General features: G+C 38.8%; 1 protein-coding gene across 2 annotated transcripts; it reads left to right on the plus strand.

The window, feature by feature from the left end:
• The first annotated feature begins 4,966 nt into the window (after nt 1-4,966).
• Nucleotides 4,967-10,473, plus strand: LOC122656967 (membrane-anchored ubiquitin-fold protein 3-like). Of its 2 annotated transcripts, none has more exons than XM_043851696.1 (3): nt 4,967-5,506; nt 6,789-6,956; nt 10,179-10,473. In XM_043851696.1, exons 1-3 carry the CDS (start codon nt 5,377-5,379, stop codon nt 10,229-10,231), a joined length of 351 nt encoding a protein of 116 aa, XP_043707631.1. In that variant the 5' UTR covers nt 4,967-5,376; the 3' UTR covers nt 10,232-10,473. The 2 variants fall into 2 exon arrangements, with proteins under 2 accessions (XP_043707631.1, XP_043707622.1); XM_043851687.1 differs by having other exon boundaries at nt 4,968-5,506; nt 6,789-6,959.
• The last annotated feature ends 692 nt before the right edge of the window (nt 10,474-11,165 follow it).

Consider the following 11,165-nt stretch of genomic DNA (forward strand, 5'->3'; position numbering starts at 1 on the left):
CCCTCTGATGCATACTAACCACTAACTGACCCCACCGTTACATTTCCATAACGGTGGGGGTTAGTCGTGATAGTATGTCGTTGTCACGAATTTTCTAAGACCAAAATGCCCTTCTGGGGTGGTAATTATAAAAAAAATAAAAAAACCCATCACCGTCCTTCTCCTCCTTCTCCTTCTTCTTCTTCCTCCTCTACAAGCAACCCCAAAATGTGACTGCCATCAAACCAAAATCAAAAACCTTGGATGGAATGAAACCATGCCGCGAGGAGGAGGAGGAACTGAAGAGAATTCTAGAGAATGAAACCTAACATGAGTACCACTAACATAATTATTACTCCCACCAACAACACCAGCACCACCTGCAACACAACACAGATGATCGACCTGCAAAGCCAGCAATGGGAGCAAAGCTACCGGCCACTGATCAGGAACAAAGGGAAGAACAAATCGAACAAAGGGGATGGGGGATTTAATTACAAACCATTACATGAAGAATAAATGAAAAGAAGAATAAAATAAAAATAAATCCAGATACAAGTTCTCCAACGTAATCTGCAGCAGCACCAACATTGATTTTTCTGACTGTGCAAGGTGTGATCGAAGATGGAGCATCTGCAGAATCCTTCACCAAAAATCACAATCGAGCGTGATGAACCAAGACTAGGATTCGGTTATAGACGATGGGAGCTGGGATTTCGGTGGGGGAAAAGAAGAAAAGAAATAGAAGAGGAATAAGGAAATAGGTTATTCCGAAGAAGAAGTTTACAAATGGGGTAGGAACGGTGGTCACAGATGGGTTTTGGAAGAGGAAGTGGGTTGTGGTGAATGGGTTTCAGGTGATTGAGAGGAGAATCAAAAAAATAAAAACGAAATGGAAGAAAGAGGGGTTTCAGGGTTTGATGGGAAATGGAAAGAAGAAATGGAGCTCACAATAGGAACGGTGGTTTCGGTTCGGGAAAAGAAGAAAAGAAATAGAAGAGGAATAAGGAAATAGGTTATTCCGAAGAAGAAGTTTACAAATGGGGTAGGAACGGTGGTTTCAGTTGGATTTTGGAAGATGGTTTTTTGAAGAGGAAGTGGGTTGTGATGAATGGGTTTCAGGTGATTGAAAGGAGAATCAAAAAAATAAAAACGACATGGAAGAAAGAGGGGTTTCAGGGATTGATGGGAAAGGGAAAGAAGAAATGGAGCTCGCAATAGGGAAGAACCAGAGAAAGAAAACAACAGGGGATGATATGATGCTGCTGCTGGTTAGTCAAGGCTGGAGTTAAGCAAAATAAATTAAAAGTAAAGTGGAAAAGAAGAAGAAGAAGACGAGGGAAGAAGCTGGTTATCTCCCAAGGGAATATAATCAGGTTTGGGGTTGCAGAGGAGGAAGAAGAAGAAATAGAAGGAGGAGGAGGAAGGTGATGGGTCTTTTTTTTTTTTTTTTAATAATTACCACCCCAAAAGGGCATTTTGGTCCTAAAAAATTCGTGACAACAACACACTGTCACGACTAACCCCCACCGTTACGGAAATGTAACGATGGGGGTCAATTAGTGGTTAATATGCATTAGAGGGGGGTAACAGTTGTTTGAAAGTTTTTGGGAGGGTAATAATAGATAGTAAAGATTTTGGGGTGATAATTGTAAAAAACCCTAAAAAATGACATAAGGATATCCAATACCCTGTAAAAAAAACCTCGAGGCATAAGTCAAAAACAATCCATAGATTACCCAAATCGGTATCTAGTCCTGTTATGAGCATCATATACAATGTCTTCTTTCACAAAATCTGGGCAAAAATCTCCGAGACTTTGCTACATGGTTGGCTAGAGAGTTAGCAACTTGATTAACCTCTCTGAAACAATGGGAGATTTTGCATCTGATTGAAGAAAGAAAGGCACTTGATTTCTTCCAATGTTGTTGAAATTCTCAGGGGATAGATGCACTTGAAATAGAAGATACAACCGCTTGAATATCTGTCAAACCAAAGATGAGTAGCTTTGGGTCTTTCCACAGCATATAGAAAAGCCTGAAATTCAGTAACAAAGTTAGATTTAATTCCCACATAACAAGAAAAGCTCCAACTGGGTTGCTCACTTAGTCTCTGAATATACCACCTGAACCAAATTGACCTGGATTCCCCAGTGAGCACCCATCAATGTTTATTTTGATTCCAATACAACTCCTTAATTCCACACTTTATCATGAGAGCTGCATCAGTTAGGTCTCTTTGCACTTAAGAAACTGTAATGATCTTTGGACATTGAAATTGTTGTCATTGATGACTAAAATTAAGTGTTCCTATTCCTTGATTTCCTTTGTTAGTTAAAACAACTGTTAAGAAAGACAGTGATGTGGGTAAGCAACAGAACAATTCAAAGTTCATACAAAAGAAAGTGCAGCACACACATTCAGAGAAAAAAGGTTGGAGGTTTCATTTTTAATGCTATATGGAAAGTCAACCAAGCCTAAGTGCAAAGATGATGGAATCCTCATCATAATGGCAACACCTTGTTCTTCTGTTGGTTCTTTGATATAAAATCAGAATTGTGATGATATCTTTTGTGTCAAGGTCCAAAGTGATGGTCCTGATGGATAACCAATTGTGTGTGTGTGTGTGTGTGTGTGAGAGAGAGAGAGAGAGAGAGAGAGAGTATGTTTACATCCACAAGTTTTCTTGGTAAGCTTGAGTTGGAATATGTCTACATCCATAAGTTTTCTTGGTAAGTTGCTTATGAGCCATTTTTATCCTCTCAAGTGTGGTGCATTGTCCAATGAACCTTTAAAGTGCCTTGAATGAATGAAAATCCGCTTATGAGTGGGTTTGGCATCTCTATATTCTTTCCCATTGAGTAAGGCCGGAATCTATGACTAATCATCTTTTTTTTAGGGGTTGGGGTGTGGGGTTGGGGAAAGTGCCCCACCCCCACCCCTTTGGGTGAAAGAAGCATGAACTTTGATGTAAAATTCAACTTTCTAACACTAGAATGGAGAAATATTTACTTAGGAATGATACCAATTAGCAAATCCAATGTCCCCACACCTCTCTTCTATGGAAAGAGTTTTGTTTTTTGTATTTTGTTTTGGTGGGGGAGGGGGGGGGGGGGTTGAATCAATTGAACCCTCTTCAAAAGGAAAACTAACATTAGCCGAAAATCAAGACCAAGCAAGAGTCATAGCTATCAGGTGGCACTGATATTGTTTCTAATGTTCCATATACTTAATTACAGAACTTTCATGAGAAGTCCATGAATTGAATGGTTAGGAATGGTTAGGTCCATCATCTTCATCATCATTTTGGCTTTATCTTAAACCCACTTAGGGTCAGCATTATTCATCCCATTGGTTACTTTGGAAGGCTAGTTTAGCTTTCTTTTGAGCCATATAACATCCAACCTTTGTCACAAGCCACAATTTATGACTTCAGTGTCATGTTGAGTAGAAAGAAAGATCATCTAACTTGATATCTGCAGCAGGAACTTGAAAAACTTGAAAAACTTGAACAAATTAATTCTCTTAATTGATGCATTGGTTTCACTTATCATATTAATGTTTTGAGCTTCAATATTGTATTACTTGTTTGAAAGCTACACTAAATTTATTTAATTGTTAGTACTAACTTGTGGGTCACCTGTGATTACATGCAATAGAGTAAATTCTATTACTTTATTTCCATCTTTACCCTTTCTTTCAATTAATTAAATATCAAAACTAAGAACAGTCTAATTCCCTGCAGTTAACTCCATACATTACAATATATATATTTTTCCTTTTGTATCCATTTCTTGCTAACCAAACATACCCTTAGGAGGGAAAACTACCTAAACAAAAACAAGGGAGGTGCCTAGAATTGGTCTTTCAGAAAAACATAAGCTCATGTGAGGAAAAGGTCTTTTGCAGTTTAGAATAAATATTGGGAAAAAGTACTCTGAGCCGCCGGGTAGGGTACGCTAGCATTACTATTCTTATCTCTTCTCTTCATGTGAAACAAACCGCATTGCCCTTCAATGCACGATATCATTTTGTTGCACTTCATTGGTGTGCTCCCCCTATGTGGTTGCTCAAAGAATCCTCTTCCATAACTATAATGTAGATTGTTTTCATTATTCAAATATGTTTTGTACTATGCTGGATCCAATTAGCCTATCCTGTAGTAAAGATCATGGTTCAGGGTATTGGTATGATTGATACATACCGGTTTTGTTGGTACTCAATACCAATGAACAAAGAATAATTAGTTACTAAACAAAAATTGTAAAATGTAAACAATAAATTGTAAAGCATAACCTAATACAGGATCGGGCCATGGCCAGGTTGGGCCAGGTTGGGCTTAGCCCGAGGCCTCAACCCTGTCCCAGCCCAACCCTGACCCAGGGCTTGAAAATTTAAACCCTAATTCGCCGCCCTCAAGGTTGAAAAATCAAGCCCAGGCTGTGTTTGGCCTCAGGGCAGGCTAGGGAGGGCTCGAGCCGATATGGCCAAACTTACACTTAACAGGATTAATAATAAAAAACGTTCAAACTTCTCCACCGTCTAGGAATCCCAGGGGAACGCCAGTACCCAAGAGTGAAGAGATTCTCTCTTCTACTCGGTCCCATTTTAGTTTACGTGATAACCCAGTAACGGTATATAGTTCATCGGCTGTTTTCCCCACCGGAAAAGGAATCTCTGGACTGCAGAGATGTCATTTTCTTTCTTTCTGGGGTTTCAGTAAAATAAACCCCACTTTCGAATTTGGCGTTCCTTGTTCAGTTGCCAACACTTTTAACAATAAAAAGAAGGTTAGTGCTCACGTTAAGCTGGAAAGTGTCTCCTTTCACTTCATTATTACGGATTTCTTATGCGTCTGCAATTGGGTTTTCGTTAGATATGGATATATACATCTTTGGAGTAAAGTTATTTCCTTTCAGGATCAACTTTAAATGGATATTCATTGGTTTTTTTTTCCTTTCATCATCTTTAATGTTTAATTAGTTTAGAATTTAGGAGATTTTGATCTGGGTTTTGGTTGGATTTCCTTGTAAGACATGTGAAATTGGTGTTGAAGGAGGATATTGTGGAACAAGAGAGGCTTTTAAAGGGGGGATTTTCTGGGAGTATCTGTATAGAAAATCTGGTAATAGAGTTAGTGTTTTTTTGCCTGTAATGGATTTCTATGAATCCACTTGATGACTGGGTGATAACATAGCATCACAAATCTTTATCTGGTCTCTGGTGTTTTCATATCTAAGATTGAATTTGTGGATGATTGGTGTTCTGTGATGAACATGATAGGAGGTCATTGGGGGGATTATTTTTTGAATTTATTGTAGAATCTTAGCGATGTGAAAGGAGGAGGAAATAGTGAATTAAAAATTTTCAGGTGGAGATTATCTTTAAAGGTTACTTAATGGCTAAAGAGGAATTGATTGAGCTCAAATTCAGGCTCTTCGATGGAACAGATATTGGACCCAACAAGTATAGTCCTTCTACCACTGTAGGAACTCTGAAGGAACTCATACTTGCTCAGTGGCCCAAAGGTTGAGATTTTGCATACCCCTTAATTTTTTTCAGCAATGGATATTGATATTTCTGGATTTTCTCTTTCTGCTTTTGCTTTTTTTATTTTTTTCTTCTAGATTATAACCTTCTTTCATCTTCTTTCGAGTGATAGTTCCAGAATTGGATTCAATTTTTTAAACTATTTAGCTTTTATAACGAGGCTCCTTTCACTGGTCTATTCCACAGTTTCCAATTTGGATATCTTTTAACAATCTTTTGCTCAAAAGCTTTGGTATTCTGCCATAAAGATATTGATAGAGGTTCATTTTTCTGCCTTTAAAATTGTGTTGACTTAATCAACAATTTATTGTGTCATGCCAGAAAATTACAAATATTTCTTGTATGGTATCTCTAACCTAGAGTGGTGGCAAGTTGTTTTTTAATCTTGGGTGCATGGAATTGGTGAATCTCAAACGTCATGCGCTGTTAATTTTTATCTTTAGTGCACCATATTAAAATCCAATCCAATGATCAACTTGTCTTTTATGAAGTTATTGTGTAGGTTTTAATGAGTGGGTTCCGAATCATCTGGATCATGTTAATTTTCTCTTCTTGTATATACCTTGCATCTCTCTCTCTCTCTCTCTCTCTCTCCTATTTCATGGATTGAACCCATAATTTCACTGTTCATCATAGCCCTTAAGGGGCTCCCATTTGGGTTCTTCCTTTTTAGTTCACACTTCACACCTTTTGTGTTATGCTTATCATAAATATATATTTTTTCAATTCTTCTGTATCAACCACTGACATGATCTCAACCTTTTTCAAGATGTTTATCTGCTCTGCTACCCTGCTTGCTTTCAAACTTTCAGTGTCGCTATTCAAGTGCATTGGTATCTCAAAAATCTTAAGATCGTAGATTGATAGGGATTCTCTTTTCTGAAAATTGCAGAGTGATAGCATGGCCCTGGATGGCCTAGAAACTATGGGGTAGCCAACCCCAAATATACTTTATGACTTAGATGATTTGGATTTCATTGTATATTCAGAAGAAATGTTGCTTCAGAGTGACTGTCTGAACTTCAGAAATGTAAGCTATCTCAGCAGAAGTGATTTCACTTTGTTACTCAGTGATGTTATTTCATGATTGCTTTCCTACCCAAAAAGAATTAATTTTTGTTTCCGTTTGACTATGGTATTTATGGTATTCACATAATAAAAAGTTAAATTGCTTTGTGATTTTTGACATTCACCTTCCGTTTCACTTTCTTGTTATTGGTTGTCTAATTCTCTGACTTAAGTATGTCTTTTGTTTGGTAGACAAACATAATGGTCCAAGAACGGCAAGTGATCTGAAGCTCATCAATGCAGGTAAGATATTGGAAAACAACAGGACCCTAGCACAGTGTAGAGTACCAGTCCGAGAAATTTCAGGCGGAGTCACCACTATGCATGTTGTTGTGCGCCCTCCATTGTCAGACAAGAATGGTGGTACGTCACAGAGCACATTATCTTTCATTGTTACTACATATATCACTTAAGCTGTGTTTGGAACTTACCATTTGAATCAAATCCACCTTAGTAGCCTATCAGGTCATTGTTAGCTGGATCATAGCCATAAGATCTCATTAGGGGTGTAAATGAATACTTTATCGACCTAGCTTTCTCCGGGTCCACTGTCTTAAACCTGATTGATGGTTGAGTTAGTTTTCTGCCCCCTTTCGGTTACTGAAGTAACATATTCATGAATATATCCCAGAAACCATTGGGCCTAAAGAATTCTATTAATTGAATAGTTCTCTTTTTCTTTTATGTATTATAAATTTCATGTCCACTCTTAACAGCCAAGTATGGTGTAACACTCATAGGCTATTTGGTGTGGCTTAGGAAGCTATCACGCCAGGACCAATTCTGGTAGAGAATATTGTCCGGAACTAAAATAAAATACCTGCAATGGTGATGAAAAGGAATGATGGAGATGATGAGGATGATGATATACTGGCATAATTATATCATTTTGCATTGATATAGCTTCTATGTTGTATATAAACATAAGGGGAAATGTTTTCTGTCCGGAAGCAGGCCTACGCCAACGGTCCCATGTGTCTATCTCTCTTCTCGCCCCTATAATGACATATCTGCCCCCAACTGGGTGAGGAGAGAGATAGACATAGGGAGTGGTGGCGTAGGCAACACTCTCAGATAGAGAACACTTTCCTTAGACATAATTGTATAAAATTATCATCGCTATATTACATATAGTCATATGATATGCGTCCTGAGTTTGACTCCCCTTACCCCCCTTGGGGCCAGCCCCATGGCTTCTATGGTTCTCATAGGATCTGGTGCTGACCCGGTGCATGTGTGTAGAAGCGTATGTGTATGCCCGGGGGACTAGTCGGACCGAAGGTCCGGACACCCTCGTTAGGGGGGGGGATATATATATATATATATTACATATAGTCATATATGGCATGCCCTAGGGCACCTAGGTGGGCGCCTTGTCATCTACCTGCCCTCCAATGCCTTGGGTCGTCAGTCGTTGTGACAACTCTGGGTCAAACTGTTTGCTTATAGCAAAATGAATTTGTGTCTCCTTCAATGAAACTTGGTGTGTCTAAAGGTTATGATAGCTTTTTTCAAGATTGATCAACTATTTCGAAGATATACCTGACATCTGTTACCAAAGACCTTTGGTGCTCCATTGTGACCAAGAGGTCACAGGTTCGAGTCTGGAAACAGCCTCTCTGCGAAAGCAGGGTAAGGTGTGTACATTATGACCCTCCCCAGACCCCGCAGTGGCGGGAGCCTCGTGCACTGGGTACATCCTTTTTTTTTTATGGTCTCTCCACTTGGGCTTTTGGGTCCTCCTTACTTTTTATATGAACGTTGGTCAATGGTTTTTTTTTTTTTTTCAGTAGATGAAGAGAGGTCTTGAACCAAGACTAGTTGATGCACAGAAGACCCTAAGGACTTATGTCTGAAGGAAGAGGAAGAAAAGGAATCCATCTCCTACCTAGCTCGGCTAGGTTCTGTCCAGGCCAAATTGTGGGCCTATTTCAGACTACCTGGGGCTTAATTAGAATATTAATTAGTTGTTGTTTATTTCCTAGTTTTAAGTATATTTTTAAGCTATGTTTTAATCATAGTTGGGTTAGGAAGTTTGGTTAGGATTTGAAATTCCTATTCAGAATACTCTTCGTACTGTTTTGTTTCTATTTCAACAATGTAAGAGCCAAGGCTCAGACCAATGATTGATGAATTTAAAATTTGTTTGCTTTGCAACATAACTGAGGGATTCAAAGGTGAGAAACCATTACAGACAGAGAGGGATTCTGGTCTGGATCATAGGGTGAGAAACCTGGTTTATTCTTCTTATTTCATACTCTGTTAATAGTTCAGGTACTGATTCGATTATCACTTCTGTTCTTCAAATTTTAATCTCTGTTTTGATTCATTCTTACTTTCAGATCTGTGATTTTGGTTGGTCATAAGAAACCTAACTTAATCTCTTTAAATAGCTTTATTGTGACCTGTGGATCCCCTGTTTCTGTTCCTATCAGCCTATAAAGATTTGTAACTTCTAGTTAATCTGTTAATCAGACCTGGCCCTACTTTTGGGGATTTAAAGGAGGTCCCAGAACTTGAACTCGACCTGGGTATTGGGTTGTTCTGAGCCCTGGTTCTGAGCCTGAGGTTACTTAAAATTCACCATATGCTGCTGTTTCTCATGTTTCAGATTTAGAGTTGTCTAAATTAATTCTAATCCAGCCATTAGATTGCTATCATTTTGGGATTTGAATTAATCTAGTGGGATTGATGTCTCATCCAAGTTGCTCAAACCATTGGTTGGATTGAGTTTAATTTCAGTTTTTCCATCTCAGTGTGCTCTGCCCGTGAGATCGCGGTTTTTCAAATTACTCCCAAACCACTCATCGGATCATTCCCATTTTTTGAGTTCTTACTCTTCTTATTAACTACTGTTTCCTAGAGTTTCGTGTTATTCTGAGGAGTTTGAGTTTTCAGTCATTTTTTGGGTTATCTTTCCGAGTTGGGTTGTCTTGGAATCTTGTCCGGGAGGCTGTTCTTTCAACCCTCCACCACTAGTTTACAAGGATATTCTACCCCTCCGCCCACCTCTTAAAGCAAGGGGCACCACATGTGATCCAGAGAAACGTCTACATTGTATCCTTTATGATTGTTCCGTACAAAAAATACTCCCTTCACCACTGCCCATCAAGTAGACCCTGTACAATAGCTACATATGTGATGTTGCCGTCCACATCACTGTATTCCACCATATATGGCTGCTCTGGCATGTCTGCCACTGAATATGAAATGACACAAAATAACTTTAATCTTTTTGAGATACAAGGGGGAGCAATGGTTCTGTTTTGTATTGCACTGAACTATTTCAATCTGAAGATCTTAATTAATGTAGGTGAAGAGTGACGTTTGAGCACATGAACATCTTTTTAGCCTCCACAAAGCTGCCACATATAATGTTGTAAGATTCCCAACGCATGAGAATCCTTTCATTGTATGAACCATTTAGGAAACCCTTCAATATCCAAACCGAGTAGGCAATGCATCTGCTTTCTTTCTTAGTATTTGAACACAAAATGCTCAGAGATGATGAATGCTAGACACAAAATGCTAGTTCTTGCCCAAAATCTGTCTAATACTAACATGATGTCTTATTTGGTACAGAAAAACAACTGGCTGATTCCCCAGAGAACAGATGTCTGTGCTCAATCTTGTGATTCCAGATGGCAAGACTGACGGTTCATCTTAGTTGGTTGTCGTTGCTTTCCCATGTTGTCTTGAGTATACGGGCTGCTGGGAGGCTGATTGGATTATATGCACTTAAGTCTGAAGAGGCTGCCGAAGAAGTTTGAAGCTTGGGATGCCTCATTTGTTGTATTGCATGATCTCTGTCTTGAATTTGTTGTTTCTTGTAGTGAAAATTCCCTGTTGCCCTTCAACATTGGAGGGAAAAGATTACTGAAAGAAAAATATTTTTTTTGGAGGGGGGGGGGGGCGGAGGGAGAGAAGGGTGGGAGAAGGGGAATTGAAAGGTCAAGGTTCATACAAGGGATCTCCCTCGGTGGAAAATATAGAACAAAACAAAGAATAGTGGTCTGATTTGTGTGGAGGTTTGTAATTGTTCAGTATCTTTCTAAATGACTGATGAATAATTCATTTTCATACCTTTTTGAACAGTTTTAGATGGTCATTATTTTTGTTTCTTTTTTACTCAAGCTTACATTGATGTTTCTTCTCTCTCTCTCTCTCTCTTTTTGCTCACCCTTTTTTTTTAATGAAAACTGCAATTCCTCCTTGGTCCTTCCGTAGACCTTGACACCTTCATATGAGAAGTGTTGATAGCTAGTTTCCAGGAGTTACAAACAAAAGACCTGCTCACTTTTTTTAGAATCATTAACAAGAACTTCAACAACTTTGAAGGAGGTATATGGCTCCCTAAGGAGGGTGGAGGAGGTAATATGGCTGATCTTTGAAGCTGGTTTTGAGGATTGCTGGTAAGGAAGACAATTCGTGGGTTCATTAAGCTATGAAGTTCCCACGGCCAAGAGGTTGATGCATCCATGCGACTTAACTGATTTGACACACAGCAACAGGCATTGTTTGTATCTAATTGCCTGATCTTGAAAATATTCAGAGATGATCATCAAATGA

This window comes from Telopea speciosissima, chromosome 1 (genome assembly GCF_018873765.1).
Source record: "Telopea speciosissima isolate NSW1024214 ecotype Mountain lineage chromosome 1, Tspe_v1, whole genome shotgun sequence".
NCBI lineage: Eukaryota > Viridiplantae > Streptophyta > Magnoliopsida > Proteales > Proteaceae > Telopea > Telopea speciosissima.

Coding starts and splice junctions, on each gene's coding strand:
- LOC122656967 (XM_043851687.1), top strand. CDS start 5,377: ATGGCTAAAGAGGAATTGATTGAGCTCAAATTCAGGCTCTTCGATGGA. Junction 5,507..6,788: donor ACTTGCTCAGTGGCCCAAAG/GTTGAGATTTTG, acceptor TTTGTTTGGTAG/ACAAACATAATGGTCCAAGA. Junction 6,960..10,178: donor ATTGTCAGACAAGAATGGTG/GTACGTCACAGA, acceptor TATTTGGTACAG/AAAAACAACTGGCTGATTCC.